This window comes from Chelonoidis abingdonii, chromosome 3 (genome assembly GCF_003597395.2).
Source record: "Chelonoidis abingdonii isolate Lonesome George chromosome 3, CheloAbing_2.0, whole genome shotgun sequence".
NCBI classification, from domain to species: Eukaryota; Metazoa; Chordata; order Testudines; family Testudinidae; genus Chelonoidis; species Chelonoidis abingdonii.
In genome coordinates this window covers 186,497,392-186,514,461 of record NC_133771.1, presented here as the reverse complement: position 1 = coordinate 186,514,461, position 17,070 = coordinate 186,497,392, and the positions used below count along the sequence as shown (strand labels likewise).

At 44.4% G+C, this 17,070-nt stretch overlaps 1 protein-coding gene across 1 annotated transcript in view; it reads right to left on the bottom strand.

Moving 5' to 3' along the window:
* PSME4 (proteasome activator subunit 4) overlaps window positions 1-17,070 on the bottom strand; it is a 228,449-nt gene that overhangs the window by 15,589 nt on the left and 195,790 nt on the right. Inside the window, exons 42-43 of the mRNA XM_075064374.1 lie at window positions 11,920-12,048; window positions 9,978-10,133 (exon numbers count right to left, since the gene is read on the bottom strand). Of these exons, the coding sequence (XP_074920475.1) occupies window positions 9,978-10,133; window positions 11,920-12,048 (285 nt within the window). The remainder of the gene's footprint in view (window positions 1-9,977; window positions 10,134-11,919; window positions 12,049-17,070) is intronic.

Genomic DNA, 17,070 nt, shown 5'->3' with positions numbered 1-17,070 from the left:
GCTTTTAAGGTGGATGCATTTATGTTACTTAGGAACTTGAAAAAAATGGTTACTAATTTTCTGTAACTGTTGTTCTTCAAGATATGTTGCTCATGTCCATTCTAACGTAGGTGTCTACTTGCTCTGAACACTGCTGCTGGAAAGTTTCCCTCTCAGTGGTATCAGCTGGGTTGGCTCTGGGGCCCCCTGAACTCACACCTCATAGGGGTGGTATATAGGGTCCTACCAACCTGCTGCCTCCATAGGGGAGAAAGAGGTTTGGAATGGACATAAGCAACACATCTCGAAGAACGGTAGTTACAGAAGACTAGTAACCGTTTTTTCTTCTTTGAGTGCTTGCTCATGTCCATTCCAATGTAGTGACTTCCAAGAAGCTGCACCAGTGGAGAGTTTGGACTTCATTGGCACACTGACTGTAACACTGCTTGGCCAAAAGTCACATTGTCTTTAGCTTGCTGGGTGATGGCGTAGTGGGATGCAAAAGTGTGGACTGATGACTATGTTGCTGCCCTACAGATGTCCTGAATCAGAACCTGAGTGCAGCTGATGATGGTTGAGGCTCTTGTAGAAAGGGCTGTCAGTGGAGGAGCTGGGACCTTTGCTAGGTCGTAGCATGTGTGGATACAGGAAGTGATCCATGATGAGATTCTGTGTGCTGAGACTGGACGGCCTTTCACTCTGTCTGCAATGGCTATAAAGACCTGAGTGGATTTCCTAAAGGGTTCAGTCCTTTCTATGTAAAACACGAGAGCACACCTAACATCCAGCGCATGGAATGTCTGTTCCTCCCTGTTAGCATGTGGCTTCTTATAATGAATAGGATAGGAAGATATCCTGGTTACTATGGAATTGTGAGACCACCTTTGGTAGGAAGGCTGCATGGGGCCACAGGTGCATCTTGTCCTTGAAAAAAGACTGTGAATGGTAGTTCAGAAGTAAGGGCTTGGATCTCTGAGACCCTTCTGGATGAAGTAACGATGGCCAGGGAGGACACATTCCAGAACAGATAGAGCAGAGAGCACATTGCCAGTGGTTCAAATGTAGTAGAAACCCTGACCCTCTTAGCTCCGGTGGAACCTCTTCCCCTGCTTCCACCCTTAGAAGCAACTGCACCTTCTGGGCCAGAAGTTGTTTGTGAGAAAGTCCTTGAAGAGGAATGGGAAGGAGGTGAACAACTGACTTGAAGGATATATCCTAGTTCTATCATGCGGAGAATCCAGAGATTTGAAGTAATGCGGGCCTACGTCTGATAGAAGCACGCTTGTAATCCTAACCGGTCCACAAATATAGGAGAAATCAGATCCACACATTGTCTTGGTACATCCATCAAAAGTCCTGCTTAGCCCCACAGATTGTCTCAGGAGGGTACAGGGAAGGGGGGCACGGGAGGAGGAAGAGGGAGGCAGGCACCAGGGCAGACTAGGACTGGGATGGAGGACTTCTCTTATAGCCTCTACTCCATCTCCTGCTGTAGTCTTGTCTCTGCTGTGGTTGGTGGAAGTGGGCCATCGATTGGGGCTTAGAGTGCTTGCTGGCAGGAGCTGGTATATGCAACCCCAGGGATTTCAGGGTGGCTCTGGAGTCTTTCAGACTATGCAGCTTCAAGTCCATTTGCTCAGAAAAGAGCAACTTGCCTTCAAAAGGAAGGTCCTCCACAGTCTGCTGCACCTCACAGGGCAACCCCAAGGACTGAAGCCATGAGCTTCTTCTCATGATCACAGCTGATGCCATGGATTGGGCTGAAGAGTCTGCCACATCCAAAGCTGCCTGAAGGGGACTTCCTTGCCACTGATTTCCCCTCTAAATCTAGGGCTGAGAACTCGTCTCATGACTCCTGAGGCAAAAGCTCCTTGAATTTCGCTATTGCACTCCAGGAGTTGAAATCATATTGGCTCAGGAGGGCTTGCTGAGCTGAAGGCCGCCAGTTCAGTACACCTTTCTGCCAAAAAGGTCTAGTTTTTTGGCATCTTTGGCCTTGGGAGTCGGCCCTTGCTGACTTTGCTGCTCACGCTCATTTACCACTGAAACAACAACCGAGCCTGCTAGGGCATGTGTGTACAGAAATTCTTACCCTTTGGGAGAGACAAAGCACTTTCTCTCCATCCTCTTTGCAGTAGGTTGGAGGAATGCAGGAGTCTGCCATAAGGCCTTGATGGGGTCCATAATGATATCGTTCCAAGGCAGAGCCACCCACGATGGCCCTGAAGCTGCTAAGATGTCTACCAGCGCATGGAAAGATTCAGAGATCTGCTCCACCAGACTACGCTCCTGAGGAGCTACCGGTATACCTTGTAGTAGTCCTGGGAAGGCTCCATACTTGTCCCCGCCACCAACTCACTGGGGGAGGATGAGGATGCCTATATCAGTAGGGGCCTTGTTCCTTGCCCTCTGCAGTGGCTGGGTCCTGTGGTGCTGGGTTTTGCAGTTCGGTACCAGGCTCAGCACCAATGCTTGGTCCTTGCTTCAAGGTAGCTGGTGCGGGAGCTCCTAACTCATACAACAGAGTACGACCTCTGGGACTGTTCAGCCAGTCCAGGGTCCAAAGTCCAGAGATTCAAGAATGGCCACTGTAGTGGCATCTACCACTGCACCGGTGGCCAGGATGTTGGCAGGATACCCTGATTCATCTCAGTCATTGTGTATTTCCGATTGGAGTGGTATCTGCTCCTGTGGGAGAACGGTGCCGGGAGGGAGTTCACCGATGCTGTGACATCATGGCCGGCTTGCCCTTTGATGGCACCTGGGGTCTTGGTACTGCGGCAGCCCTCGGCTCTGGTACTGCCAGTGTTAGCTCCCAAATGATGGGAGATCGTGGTACCGGGATTGACATTAACTCCCTCGTTGCCTCAAACGCCTCCGGTGTGGATGGTAGTGTCAGGGCTGTCGAACTCCGATGACTCACTCTTGGCGGAGAGTCCAAAGGGGCTGGAGTCAACAGTACCTTACACACTGCTGGTGTCTCTGAATGGCCGGGCACAAGTCGCACTCTGTCAGCATCAGTATGCCCTGCAGACCTGGAGGTTGGGGAATGCTCCCAGGTCAATTTTTCTGATTCTTACTCGGTGTTGGTGATGGAGAGCAGTGTTGAGAATCCTGTGCCAGAGTTGTCTTCCATGACACTGGAGAGGAGTGTCAATGTTAGGAGTCCTAGCCCATAGTAGAATGGCACTGTATCACCCTTAGAGACACCAGGGCACTTCTTACTGAAGTGAAAGTATTCAGTGTTGGGTCAACATGACTCAGCTCTGAAGGGGGACCAAGTGCTGCCTCTATAAGGAAGAACTTGATTCTAGTGTCCCTGTCCTCCTTCATTCTGGGCCTGAAGCTCTTGCAAATCCTACAACGCTCCTGAACATGAACCTCCCCTAGACACTTGAGGCAGCTGGAATGCAAGTCACTAATCACCATTGGCTTATGCCAAAACACACAAGCTTGAACCACGAGGACTGAGGCATACCCGGTGCCGGGGAAGGGATAACCCCGCTAAGTGGCATCCACTACTAACTTACAAACTCAAGATAAAGAACTATTTATAGATAATCAACAAAGTCAACAGAGAGAGGTCCTTGCAGGAAAAACACAAAGACAAGCATCAGTTCCAGCGACTGTCATGGGCAGTAAGAAGGAACTGAGGGTGTGGCCAGGCCCTATATACCAGTGATATCAGGGCATGACTCCAGGAGACACCAGAGCTGACAAAATGGATACCACCAAGGGAAAAAATTTCCAGCAGCGGTGCTCGAGGTGAGCAGACATCTACATTGGAATGGACATGAGCAAGCACTTGAAGAAGAAAGATTAATTTTGAGTCTGAAAATTCAGTCCTTTGACCAGATTTGACTCAAGCCTGGTCTACACTACAAACTTAGGTCGACATAAGCTGTGTTATGTCTACATTACCCAGTCCCTTTCGCCAACTTAAGGGGTCCATAAAATCAACTTCTGTGCTCCACCTCAGAGAGGTATAGTGCTTGATCTGACATCCATGAGTCAACATGGAGATAGTGTAGACACTGCGTTGTGTAATTTGAATGAATTGGCTTCCAGGAGTTAAAAGCCCCAGGAACTTTTGATTTTTCATTTCCTGTTTGATCAGCATGGAGAGATCGTGTGGAGAGCTCATGGAGACTCAGCATGGAGTACACAGGAGGTGATGGATCTTATTGCTGTGTGGGAAGAATAATCTGTGCAGGCAGAGCTCTGATCTAGCAGAAGAAAAGCTGACATCTATGCCAAGATTGCACAGAGCATGGAGGAGAAGGGCTACACCAGGGAAATGCAGCAGTACTGCATGAAAATAAAGGAGCTTTGACAAGCATACCAGAAGACAAGGGAGACGAACAGTCGTTCTGGTTCTTCCCCACAGACATACCGCTTTTATGAGGAGCTGCATGTGATTCTTAGCAGCGACCCCACCACTACCTCAAAACGCTCCGTGGATACCTCCCAGGAGCCCCAGGTGACCTCAAGCAACAATGGGGAGGACATTGCTGACAGGAAATTGGAGGATCTATTCTCCCTGATGGCCAATAATGTTAACAACCCTGGAGCTCATCCCTTCACAGGACCAAATGGTGGCAGAGCATGACATCAAGGAAGGCAACTTTGGTGACTACACATTGCCAATCAAACTGTAGGAGTAACATAATATTACTTTTTATGTTTAATCTGAACAGAAAAGTAGGTGTAGTGGGTATCGGTGGCCACTCCAGCTATGTAGAAAGCACTCTCTGAAAAAGACTGTGTGCAGGGAGATGGCCCGGGAATCCTCCATGTAGAGCTCTAGGAAGCTTTCATGGAGGTACTGTATGCTGCAATCCTTTAGAGAAGTTTTCTGGGAAAGGCTGCCTTATTTCATCCACCACGGTAGGACACTTTCCCATGCCACTCCAGTACTAACTTCGCTGGCATCACTGCAGCACACACCATTGCAACATAAGGACCAGGTTTGTACCCAGATAATTTTAGCATCTGCTCCCTTGCCACCTCTGTTACCCTCAGGAGAGGGATATCACACAGGGTCACCTAGGGGAAACGGGGGAAGTTTTCAATGCTAGCCCTTAAGTGCAAACAATTCAACAAGTAATTCACTATCCCTCCTTCCACTCCCCAGTGAAATCTGGTTCACACAACAATGCTTTCCCAAATGTGCTGTGGTTGGAAGGGATCACCACGTATTGCAAGCAGCACTGGAAGAAAAAAAGGGTGTGTGTGTGGTGGCTTCCTGTTTATCTCCCTTCCCCCCCGGTGTCACTTTGGTAAAAAAACCCAACTATTTGGGGAGTTTTATACTGGTGCCTGTCTTCAAGCTTAATCCAGGTTGCTAAGGGGAAGGAGGCTTCTCTCAAGTTCCAGCCTGTGATCTCAAGGATGTGTCACAAAAGCAGCAGCACAACACTTCTCGCCATTCCTTGTGGCCGTACTCACCATGGCTGGAGCAGCAAACGAACTCTTGCAAGAGCTAGCAGTTGTGATTACATTGCAGCTTGCAGTGAAGTGTACTGAGGGGTATTTTTTTAATAAAAAAAATTAACCTTGCATCAGAAACAATGTATGCATTGTCAATACTACCCTTATGCTTTGCATTCCTTGCAGCTGAAATCTTATCCGTCAGCGCATCCTCCACACCATGACAAAGACTTTCCCAGATTACAAGGCAGAAAAAGATGACTCAGGAGGACATGTTCAATGAGTTAATGCGCGCCTCTGAGAGTGATAAGACAGAGCTCAGAGCATGGACGATTACACTGTCTGAGAACCTGGCCATAGACAGGCAGGACAGGAGAGCATGCAGGGAACAAGAGCGTGTTAACGCAGAAAGAGATGCTGCAGATTAAGATGGAGCAATCAGACATGTTAAGGCTCAAGAAAGGCAGATGGATGCTAGAGTCCCTATGCTGAACTTGCTGCCATCAGCACCCAAGTCTACATCCTCCTCCCCCAACCGTCCTATGAGGCGGGAGGGCTGGGGAGTTTGGTATCCATGGCACTCAACACCAGGGGAGGGTACAAGGACCAGGAGGCGCCCATTCCTATACCTTTGATTGTTATTGTAGTGCATCTGTAAGCAAACTTTCCTTGTCCTCCCCCCTGCATGCCTCCCCAGTGTTATTAGCCCTTTTGTCCCAGGTTATCTTACTTTTCTTAGCTGTCTCTGTGTGTTTGTGTGCATAATAAAACTTAACAGATTGAGGAGAATAGGTTCTTTATTCATTCAACACACAGTGGTTGGTGGGGGTGGAGTTTACAGGGGAGAAAATGCAATGGAGGGGGCGGTTTGTTAAGAAACAACACAAATGTCACATTACTCTGGCTCATTACTGAAACTAGTTTTCAAAGTCTCATGGAGACACAAAGCCCCTCGATGTGTCTGGCTGCTCAAAACTGGCTGCCAGACAATCTGCCTCAAACCCCACCCTGGCAGAAACTTTTCTCACTTTGTTTCACAGATATTATTGAGCACACAGGAGGCAGCAATAACAATGGGGATATTGCTTTCACTGAGGTCTAGGTTAGAGCAAACAACACCAGTGACCTTTAAATGTCCAAAGGCACATCTGATCACCATTCTGCACTTGCTCAGCCGTTGGTTGAATCGGTCCTTATCACTGTCCAGGCTGCCTGTGTACGGCTTCATAAGCCATGGGAGTAAGGGGTAGGCTGGATCTCTCAGGATCACATTGGCATTTCAACATCACCAATGGTTATTTTGCAGTCTGGAAAGAAAGTCTCTGCTTGCAACTTTCTGAACAGATCTGTGTTCCTAAATATAGTTGTGTCATGCACCTTTCCCGACTATCCCATGTTGAAGTCGGTGAAACCACCCGTGATCCACCAGCTCTTGTAATACCATTGAGAAGTCCCCCTTTCAGCTTATATACTCTTTGGGAAGGTGGTCTGGTGCCAACATAAGGATGTGTGTTCTATTGCCCCACCACAGTTAGGGAACCCCATAGTGAAAAACAATCCACTATGTCCTGCATGTTGCCCAGAGTCACTATCTTTCTTAGCAGAAGTCTGTTAATGGTCCTGCAAAAACTTGGATCACAACAGATCACATGGTAGATTTATCCACTCCAAATTGGAGCTCCGTTGACTGGTAGCAGTCTGACATTGCAAGCTTCCACACAGCTATCGTCACTCGCTTCTCCACTGTCAGAGCAGCTCTTATTTTAGTATTGCTATGCGTCAGGGCTGAGGAAAGCTCTTCACACAGTTCCTGGAAAGTGGCCTTACAGAATCAAAAGTTCTGTAGCCACTGCTCGTCTTCGCATAGCTGCATAACAATGCGACCCCATCAGTAAGTGCTTGTTTCCTGGGTCCAGAAATGGCACTCAACCCTGTCAAGGTGTTGCGTGACTGTCAACAGCAACTGTGAATTGCTCCGCTCTATGCCTTCCAGCAGGGTTGATTACGTGGCATCACACTGCTCCACGTGGCGGCTCCTGTATCGGCTATGTAAATACTGCATGATAAGGCGCAAGGTGTTTGTAATGCTCACAACAACAGTGTACAACAGAGCAGGGTCTATGCTTATCGTGCTATGCATCCGTGCGGGTAACCTAGGTTTACGAACAAAGATGCAAAAAAGGCTTGGTTTGTTTGCCACTGATTTCAGGGAGGCAGGGACGTAAGTGCATCATGGGAGGCTAATGCCATGTTCCCATAATCAACTGTGCCAATGTTTTGGTCTCATAAGGCATTGCAAGCCCAACCCAAAATTCCACTTAGCTACGTGCACTGTGGGATAGCTACCCACAGTGCAGCGCTCCGTGTGTTGATACAAACCCTTCTAGTGAGGATGCACTCCACCAACACAATGAGCGTAGTGCTGACACGCAAGATCAGCTTGCTTAAATCAGAGGCTCGATGTCAACTTAACTTTGTAGTGTAGACCTGGCCTCAGTTCGACTATACTTCTGGAAAATCCTAGTAACACCGATAATCTCTCAAAGACACAAAACTAAAAATTATTTCAACAGTGGTGATAAATGGAAGATAAAGTACATTTCTACTCTGAAAAGAAACTTTATAAAAAGGCCATTGTGAAGTTATGTTTCTATGGCTTCCATAGCAAATTTTTTCCACTTACAAGGTAAAAAAAAATGTTTCTTCTAACAGTCAGTCCTGCAGACTCAACCTAGAATCTGAGTCAGGCTTGGGTTTTTTGTGTTTTAAATTATTCATGCATCACACCAGTATTAACAGTTCTGCAAGACAAATTCTGCCCTCAGATGTGTGCAACTCCATTGTCTTCAAATTATATCTGTGCTACTCTACTGAAGACAATCAGAACTGAGTGCAGAATTTGGTTCTGCAATAGGAACTTACTTCTGATGTATGAGCCTAGAAAGAATCCAGTTCACTTGTGCCAACTTAAGTGAAATATAGTAAAAACTTACTTTTCTCACTATAATCAGCTGATGTGAATGAATACACACAGGTACATCAAGGAGTCCGGTGGCACCTTAAAGACTAACAGATTTATTTCGGCATAAGCTTTTGTGGGTAAAAAACACCTCACTTCTTCAGATGCACGAAAGCTTATGCCCAAATAAATCTTGTGACAAATTGTCAGGACTATTATGATGGGTCTCGCGCTTTCTCCTCTTGTGGGGGTTCAGGGAGCAGTTTCTCACACCTGAACTGGGGGATCAACTGTCCCACTAGTGTCCCAAGAAAAGGGGAGTGGAGAGGGATGGACCCGGGCCCGTCCTCTACTCTGGGTCCCAGCCCAGGGGCCCTAGGGATAACTGTGGACCACTTAACCTAGCGATTCCTTCCTCTGGGCTACTTCTCCGTTGGTCCCTTCAGCTTGTGGGGCTTCCTGCCCTCTCTCCGCTTGGGCCAAGTTTCTCCCAACCCCTTGTGTCTGTAGAGTCCGTCTGCTCTGCACGAGCCGGGTTTCCCTTTACCTAGGGTCTCGGTCTTCTGGCCCGTCACAGCACTTCTCCAACCTGCTCTCCGCTCCAACACGAAACCACTCTGCTTCAACTCCTTCAAACTGCTTTCCTCCAAACTGCTCTCCACTCCAACACCAAACCACTCTGCTTCAACTCCTCCAAACTGCTCTCTGCTCCAACACCAAACCACTCTGCTTCAACTCCTTCAAACTGCTCTCCACTCCAGCACCAAACCACTCTGCTTCAACTCCTCCAACTGCTCTCGGCTCCAACACCAAACCACTCTGCTTCAGCTCCTCCAACTGTCTGATTGAAACAGGGGGTTTTATCAGGTGACTGGCTTCAGGTTGTCTAATTGGCTTAATTGGTTTCAGGTGCTCTAATTAATCTGTAGCAGCCTCTCTTCCCTCTACAGGGAATAAGGCTCTCATCATCCTGGGGCTTACATATCTCCCATCCATCACTCTCCTGCTGCTCTCTGGCTGTGCTATATCACAATCTGTTAGTCTTTAAGGTGCCACTGGACTCTTTGTTGTTTTTGTGGATACAGACTAACACGGCTACCCCGTGATACTACACACAGGAACCATCTGCTAAGTAAGAAAGTGTTATTTTTACATAATCAGATTTTAGAGTAGAAATGCATTTTAAATGTGAGGGTTGGGTTTTCTACTAATAACCATGATGTTCTCAGTACTGTAATGATACTCTCTCTGTTCCAATTGTATTTAAAACAGGACAGAAATCATTGTGAGGCTTGTGCCATTTTATTATTGCTAATAAAATGCCTTCTGGAATAATTTTCTTTTCCTGTTGAAAGTAGAATTTTATATAGAATGCAATTCTATACAAGTTAGCATTTTTAATATATTCAAGAAATTAAACAAATGCATTTTCTCTTAGTGCTAAATATGGAAAACTTTCTATTCTTTGTATGAAGTTACACAGTAAGAGGCAAGAAACTAGATATATAAAGATAAATATAAAAAACTTCAGTTCTGCTTCTTTTATTCACATTCATTGTCTTTCACTGAAAGTCAAAATACATGGGAATAGGTATAACTTCATGTTTACCTCAAGCTGTTCATCTTCCAAAAGCTTTATAACCAACCACCTTATGTCATTCACTGCTTCTTCATTGTTGAGGATGATAAAGAGATTATAAAATACCATAGTTTGGAGGTAGGTCAGTATTGTGTATTTCGCATGCCAAGAACTGCTTCTTGCTGTCTGTAAAGCAACAAAGATTAAACAGTTAGAATTAAAAACAAGTGCATGTAGAGAAGCCATTTGATTTATTCTAAATATTGTCATACCCCATTACTTATACCTTTTGTGCTACTGTAGCAAGTTACTCATAAAAGTTGTTTCCCTCCTTACAGTTAATTAGCTTTGTTTTGTTTTATGTTCTTTTAGGCTAAATTTCAAAAGCATCTAAATACTTAATATTTGTAGTACTGGATACAGAACTGAGAAACTAAACAGATCACACCTTCTGATTTGTTCATGACCTCGGATACCAGCCTTTTCCAAGTGGTCAAATAGGTTAGTTATGCTCAACTTTGCATTGCAATTGTCTGTAGAGTGGACTTGAACTATGAAAAAAATGCTTGTTACTGACAAAAGATGTAAGCAATGGGTGAAAGTTGAAATGGTACCACCTCTTTGATTGCATCCATTGCTTACACCCATTTTCAGCAATGGGTGATTTTTCTAGAGTAGAGGAAGGTTGAAAGATTCAAGGAAAAAAAATCTATTTGCTCATTTTTTTTTTATTTTGTGCATTTGATAGCACTTTTTATACAATCAGTTTCTCCACTTCTCTGTATAGTCTGTTTTCCTTTTCATTTTTGGGTCTTTCACACAGTTATAAGTGGGACAGACATACATTTTAGCAGAAAAATACCATTGTAAAATCACAAAAAATAGGAGGGGGACTCAAGAGAACATGTTGCATTCTGAAACTACATTTCAACTTGTTCTGAGATAGAACAGCTTTCCAGTTCACGATGTCTAAGGCTGCGAGTCTGCCACAGAGGTCCCCAGAGCCCTCTCCCAGCACCAGCAGTGCCCCTAGAACCCCCCAAGATTAAGTCAGTGGTATATCGTACAAGTCATGGACACGTCATGGGGCCATGAATTTTTGTTTATTGCCCGTGACCTGTCCATGACTTTTACTAAAAATACCCATGACTAAATCTTAGCCTTAACTATGTCCCTTTCAAAGTGAGATTTTTATTTTAAGCCGTTTTGTTACTAAACCCTTACTTAACATTTATTTTAAGAAATAAAAATAAATTTTACACCCCATCCGGGTCAAATATTTGCCAAATAAAAAAATAAAACTGGGAACCAAGCTTTTTTGTGATAGTATTCTGTTAGAAACAAAATGTGAAACATTCATAACATTCATGTGTTTTCCCTTTACAGGATTTATACTCATAGGAACCTAAATGTAAAATTAATATCTTTCTGCTTAAGATAACTATACTTTCAGACATGAGGTATAATTTTTAGTGAACAAACAATCCTTTCTTTATAAAGATTCCAATACTTTATTAGTATGTATTTCTGCTTGGCAATCAATCAATCAATAAATAAAAAAATTGGAAGCCAATACAAAAGCCAATTTATAAAGTTCATTCTGTTCCAGATTATTGTTCCTGATGACCAAACACTAACATGGAATTTATTACAAAGCCAAAGCAGTCAGCTTTTTTTAGTGCTGCCTTTTTGGCTGGTGTACTGCAATCAAGAGTTTAACTAAGTACTTAAACATTCAACATGATTTTGGTGATATGTATGCCACTTCAATATAGAAGTGAACGGATAAAGTAGTTACACTGGCAACAGTATCACTATACAGACTGCAGAAGACCTTTGTACATGTAGCACTGTCAGGAAATAAGAAACACTTTGTTTCATAATTGTTAACTCAAGTTACCTAGCATTAATAACAAGCTAAACAGGTTTTAAAGTGATGTGCATTCATTTAAACAATGTAGATCAGACTCACTTGTTTTAGCACCTGGAGTACCAAAGGCACTTGTTGAGGATATAGCAATCCCTGAGACATTAGTGATAAACACATCTTAGCATCTCTTTTGAGTTCATCATAATTATTGTCATTTTCTACTGGTGCAATCTACAAAATAAGAAGTCAGGAAGAACTAAATATTTATTGCTAAAAAAATCCTGAAAGAAAGAAAGAAAAATAAATAAAAAAAACTTCTTTGCATGAAATTAATGTGTTATCCGAGGGGGAAAATACTTGTTTCAATAACTCAGTAGTAAAGATTAAAACTGGGTCAGTCATCAAGGGGTCCTATTTACGTCAGAGTGTGTCTAGGAAAGTTTAAAATTTCTATATTTTAACATGTGCAATTTATCTACCTATAAATGCTCAAATGGTCTAAATTTGTTAAGTAAGGTAAATGAGTGTCTTTAAGGTATAAGGCAAAAGTTTGAAAAAATGTTTTTAACGTTCAAAGGAAGGATATAAAGTAGATGGCTGTTTAAACAGAGAGTTTTCCATATCTAGTTAAGTTTCTCTTTCATATCCTCTAAGCCAGTCCAGACACTTGGGTATAATTCCACCCTGCCAGTAGATAAGCACACAAGAACTTTTTGTTATACTACCTGTATAAGAAGGGTTTGCTAGCCCACAGAGGTCAGCTGTTGCTGTCTCCAGCAGTAGAGAAGTCCTTTGTGGGCTGACAGAGGAAAGAAGAAGAAAAATGGACCTGAGACTACAGAACTCTCTCAGTCTGAGTCACCCACAGTGTGGGGTTTTCCCTTTTAGGCTGTCTGCTGAGAGGTTCAATGTGTCCTACTCCCACCTCTGGGAACTCAAACTCCTCAGATACCAGGCTGTTTCCCTCAGAGGCTCTCTCCTTTTGCTTTGTACAAGGTTTGGAATGAAAATAATGGCTGAATTTGAAAACTGCTGGTTGCAGTACCATTAGCTAAACAGATGCACTAATAAGTTACTTGACTGAGAAAAGATGACAATGTTTTAAAGGTTGTTCTTACATATGGAGGATCTCTTTCACTGAAGATCTCTGACACAGAAGAAGTTATTCACCTTATACAGTAACGATGGTTCTTCGAGATGTGTGTCCTTATGGGTGCTCCACTGTAGGTATGTCTGAGTCCCTGCATTGCTGATTGGAGAACTTTGGTAGCAGCGTCCATTGGATGTGCTGCTCCACGACACTAGCCAGCATGTGGGACGTAACCGTCCTGAGTTCCTTCTTTACCATGGAGTCATAACGAAAACTCCAAAGCAGAGGGGAGATGGCGGGCTGTGGAGCACCCATAGGGACACACATCTTTGAAGAACCATCATTACTGCACCAGGTGAGTAACTTCTTCAAGTAGTGTCCCTATGGGTGCTCCTGTGCATGTGACTCCTGAGCAGTATCCCTTTTTGACGGCTGGGACTTCAGAGTGGGGTCAGTTAGAGATGACTATTGTGGAGCCAAACATGGCATCAGAGGCAGAATCCAAAGTGATCGCATAGTATTCTGCAATGTGTAGCCTGCTGTTCATGTCTCCGCTCTGCAGATTTCTGAGACAGGGACATCCTTGAAAAAAGCAACAAATGAGGAGATTGATCTTGTGGAATATGTTCGGATTAAGTCAGGTGTGTGTGTGTCACATTACGAATTTGGTAGCACTGACGCAATTGGAGACCCACTTAGAGTCTTTGGGCTGATACTGCTGAGCTCTTGGATCTTTCCACCACAGAGAGGAAAAGTCATGGGGACTTCCTGAAGGCCTTTGTAGAATGCTAAAGCTCTCCGAACATCTAAGGTATGTAGTATAGCCTCCCTTATTGTCTTGGTGAGGCTTGCAGTAGACAATTGTAAGGTGGATTGACTGATTCATGTGAAAAGAGGCGGTTACCTTAGGGATGAATTTTGGATGTGGCCTGACTATAACCTTGTCTGAAAGAATACTGTGTAGGGGGGATGTGCCATCAAAGCTGCTATCTCCCTTATTCTTCTAACTGAGGTAATTGCTATCAGGAAGGCTATTTTCACTGATAGGTACATTAGTGAACAAGTGGCTGTGACAGGTTTGATCACAGAAGCCCCCTTGGGACTGTCACTTGATATGCTGAGACTACCTCTGAGCCCGTTTTCTCTGCCAGTTTAGGCCTCCAGAACCCTGCCTTGTTGAGCCAGACATGCTAGTATGCTGCAACACAGACCCAGGGTCTGAATCATCCGCCCCAAAGGTGCAGACGTAACTGAAAACAGCTTAAGAAGTGCTCCTGTCTCCAGCATCCACACCCTCAGCAACCAATGGGATCCAAACCCCAAATAAATCCATTTTACTCTGTATAAAGCTTAATCAGGATAAACTCATAAATTGTTCACTCTCAATAACACAGAGGAATGTACAGCTGTTTGCTCCCCCAGGTATTAATTACTTACTCTGGGTTAATTAATAAGCAAAAGTGATTTTATTAAGCATAAAAAGTAGGATTTAAGTGGTTCCAAGTAATACAGACAGAACAAAGTAAGTTACCAAGCAAAATAAAACAAAAAACACGCAAGTCTAAGCCTAATACATTAAGAAACTGATTACAGATAAAACTTCACCCTCAGAGATGTTCCAATAAGCTTCTTTCACAGACTGCATGCCTTCCTACTCTGGGCCCAGTCCTTTCCCCTGGTACAGTTCTTGTTAGCTCCAGCTCAGGTGGTAACGAGGGGATTTCCCATGACTTGAACCTCTTTTGTTCTGTTCCACCCCTTTATATAGCTTTGGAACAAGTCAGGAATCTTTTGTCTCTCTCGGTCCCCACCCCTCCTTCTAAACGGAAAAGCACCAGCTTTAAGATGGATTCCAGTACCAGATGACATGGTCACATGTTCTGTGAGACCCCCAAGCCTGCATTGCTCCTGGCCTGACTCACAGGAAGGCTTGCAAGTAAACAAAGCCGTTTACAACCAATTGTCCTCATTGATGGGAGCCATCAAGATTCCAAACCACCATTAATGACCCACATTTTGCATAATTACAATAGGACATCAGAGTTATATTTTATATTTCTAGTTTCAGATACAAGAATGAAACATTTATACAAATAGGATGACCACACTTAGTAGATTATAAGTTTTGTAATGATACTTTACAAGAGACTTTTTGCATGAAGCATATTCCATTTACATTATATTCACACACCTTAGCATATTTTCACAAAATTATATGGAGTGCAGCGTCACAGTGGCCATGGGTTCAAAGCGGGGCCTAGTCAGCCCTTTCAGTACCAGGTTTAGGTCTCATGAGAGGGTAGGAGTTGAGATTGAGGGAAGAAGTTTAATATACCCTTAAGGAACCTTTTAGTGGTTGGGTGCGATAGTACTGAGTACCCTTCTATGGGTTATTGAAAAGCTGTGAAAGCTGCTAGATGGACCCTAAGAGAGCTCAGGGACAATACTGACTATAAGGGTCATGTGGAGGACTTTCTACTGTGTATTAGAACCTTTTCTACTTCCTCTGAACATCAACTTTCTAGATGCTGGAACCATGCAGGAGCCATGCTTTGAGGCAGAGAATCCCAAAGTAGAGATGTAGGGTACACCCTTTATCTTGTGAGAGGAGAGGTGGAATGGCTGGAAGGGAGATTGGAAGGCACATCGCGAGCTGTGTCAGGTAAGGTACCAGGTTTATCTTAGCCAAGTAGGAGCAATCAGGAACATAAGCTTAATCTCTTTGGCAGTAGAGGAAATGAAGGAAAGGCATAAAGAAGGTCCTTGTCCCAGGGGAGAAGGGCATTGCCCAGAGAGTGCTGTCCTTGAGCACTAGCGTGGCCACTTCTTGTTCAAGGTCTGTGGATGGTGTTCCCCATCATGTGAAAAAGTCATGGAGTACTGATGGGTGCATCTCTCACTTGTGATCGTGCATGAATTTGCAACTGAGGTCATCCGCTATCAAGTTCTGTGCGCCCAGGAGGGAAGCCATAGACAAGGTGGTGATGTGAGAGATGCACCAATTCCATAATTTCATTGCTTCTGCGCATAGGGAGGGTGACCTGGCCCCTCCCTGGCAAATATAGGATATGCAGGCTATGTTGTCTGTTAAGATCTTTGTATGTGATCCTGCTATCAACGAGAAGAAATAGGAGAAGGCATGCCTGATGACTCTCAGTTTGAGGAGATTGATGTGTAGAGATATCGCCACAGGTGACCATTAGCTAAGTGATGCACCAGTAGTAAGGAGCAATGATGGTGACCTCTGTGAGACAGGGATTCCTTCGCATACATTGGCTAGGTTCTTCCACCAGTCCAAGCAGTTTTTGATCATGGTAGGTAGTGACAGGGGTTTATCCATACTGTCTTTGTTCAGCCTGTAAACTGAACTGAACCATAGTTGGAGGCATTGCATGTGGAGTCTGGCATACAGTATCACAACCGTGCCCACTGCCATATGCCCCAACAGTTGGAGGCAGAGTCTGGCTGGTACTGGAGGACTGCACTAAGTCGTGTCTATGAGTGAGACCGGGGAAAGGAATCTGTGTTGATGTAGGAAGATTTGGCCTATAGAGCATCCAGGTCAAGCCCCATGAATTCCAGGTGTTGCACTGGCATGAGGGTCAACTTCTGGGTGTTGATCTGAAAGCCCAGTTCTGTAAACAAATGTATAGTAGTGTTGATGGCTCAATGAGCCTCCTCGAGCGATCGGGCTCTGAGGAGACAATCATCCAGGTAAGGGTAGATCATTATCCCTTGTGAACGTACATGAGTGCCTACCATTGAGAGAACAAGGACTGATGAGAGTCTGAAGGGGAGGACTCGGTATTGGTAATGGCGTATCCCAGAATGAATCTGAGAAATCGTCTGTGAGATGGTATTATTGAAATGTGAAAGTAGACATCCTGTAAGTCAAGTCCTGAAAACCAGTCTCCCTGTTCCTGAGATGGAATGATCGTCAATAAGGTGACCATCTTGAACTTCTGAGCTTTGACAAACTTGTTGAGAGCTCTAAGGTCCAGTATGAGTCTCCAACCTCCCTCTCTTTTGGGTATTAGGAAGTAACAAGAATAGAACCCCTTGCCTTGTAGTTATGAGGAACTGGTTCTATAGCCCCTAACTGGAGGAGGGGATCTATCTCTTGTTGCAGTAGATTCTCATGAAAAGGGTCCATGAAGAGTGAA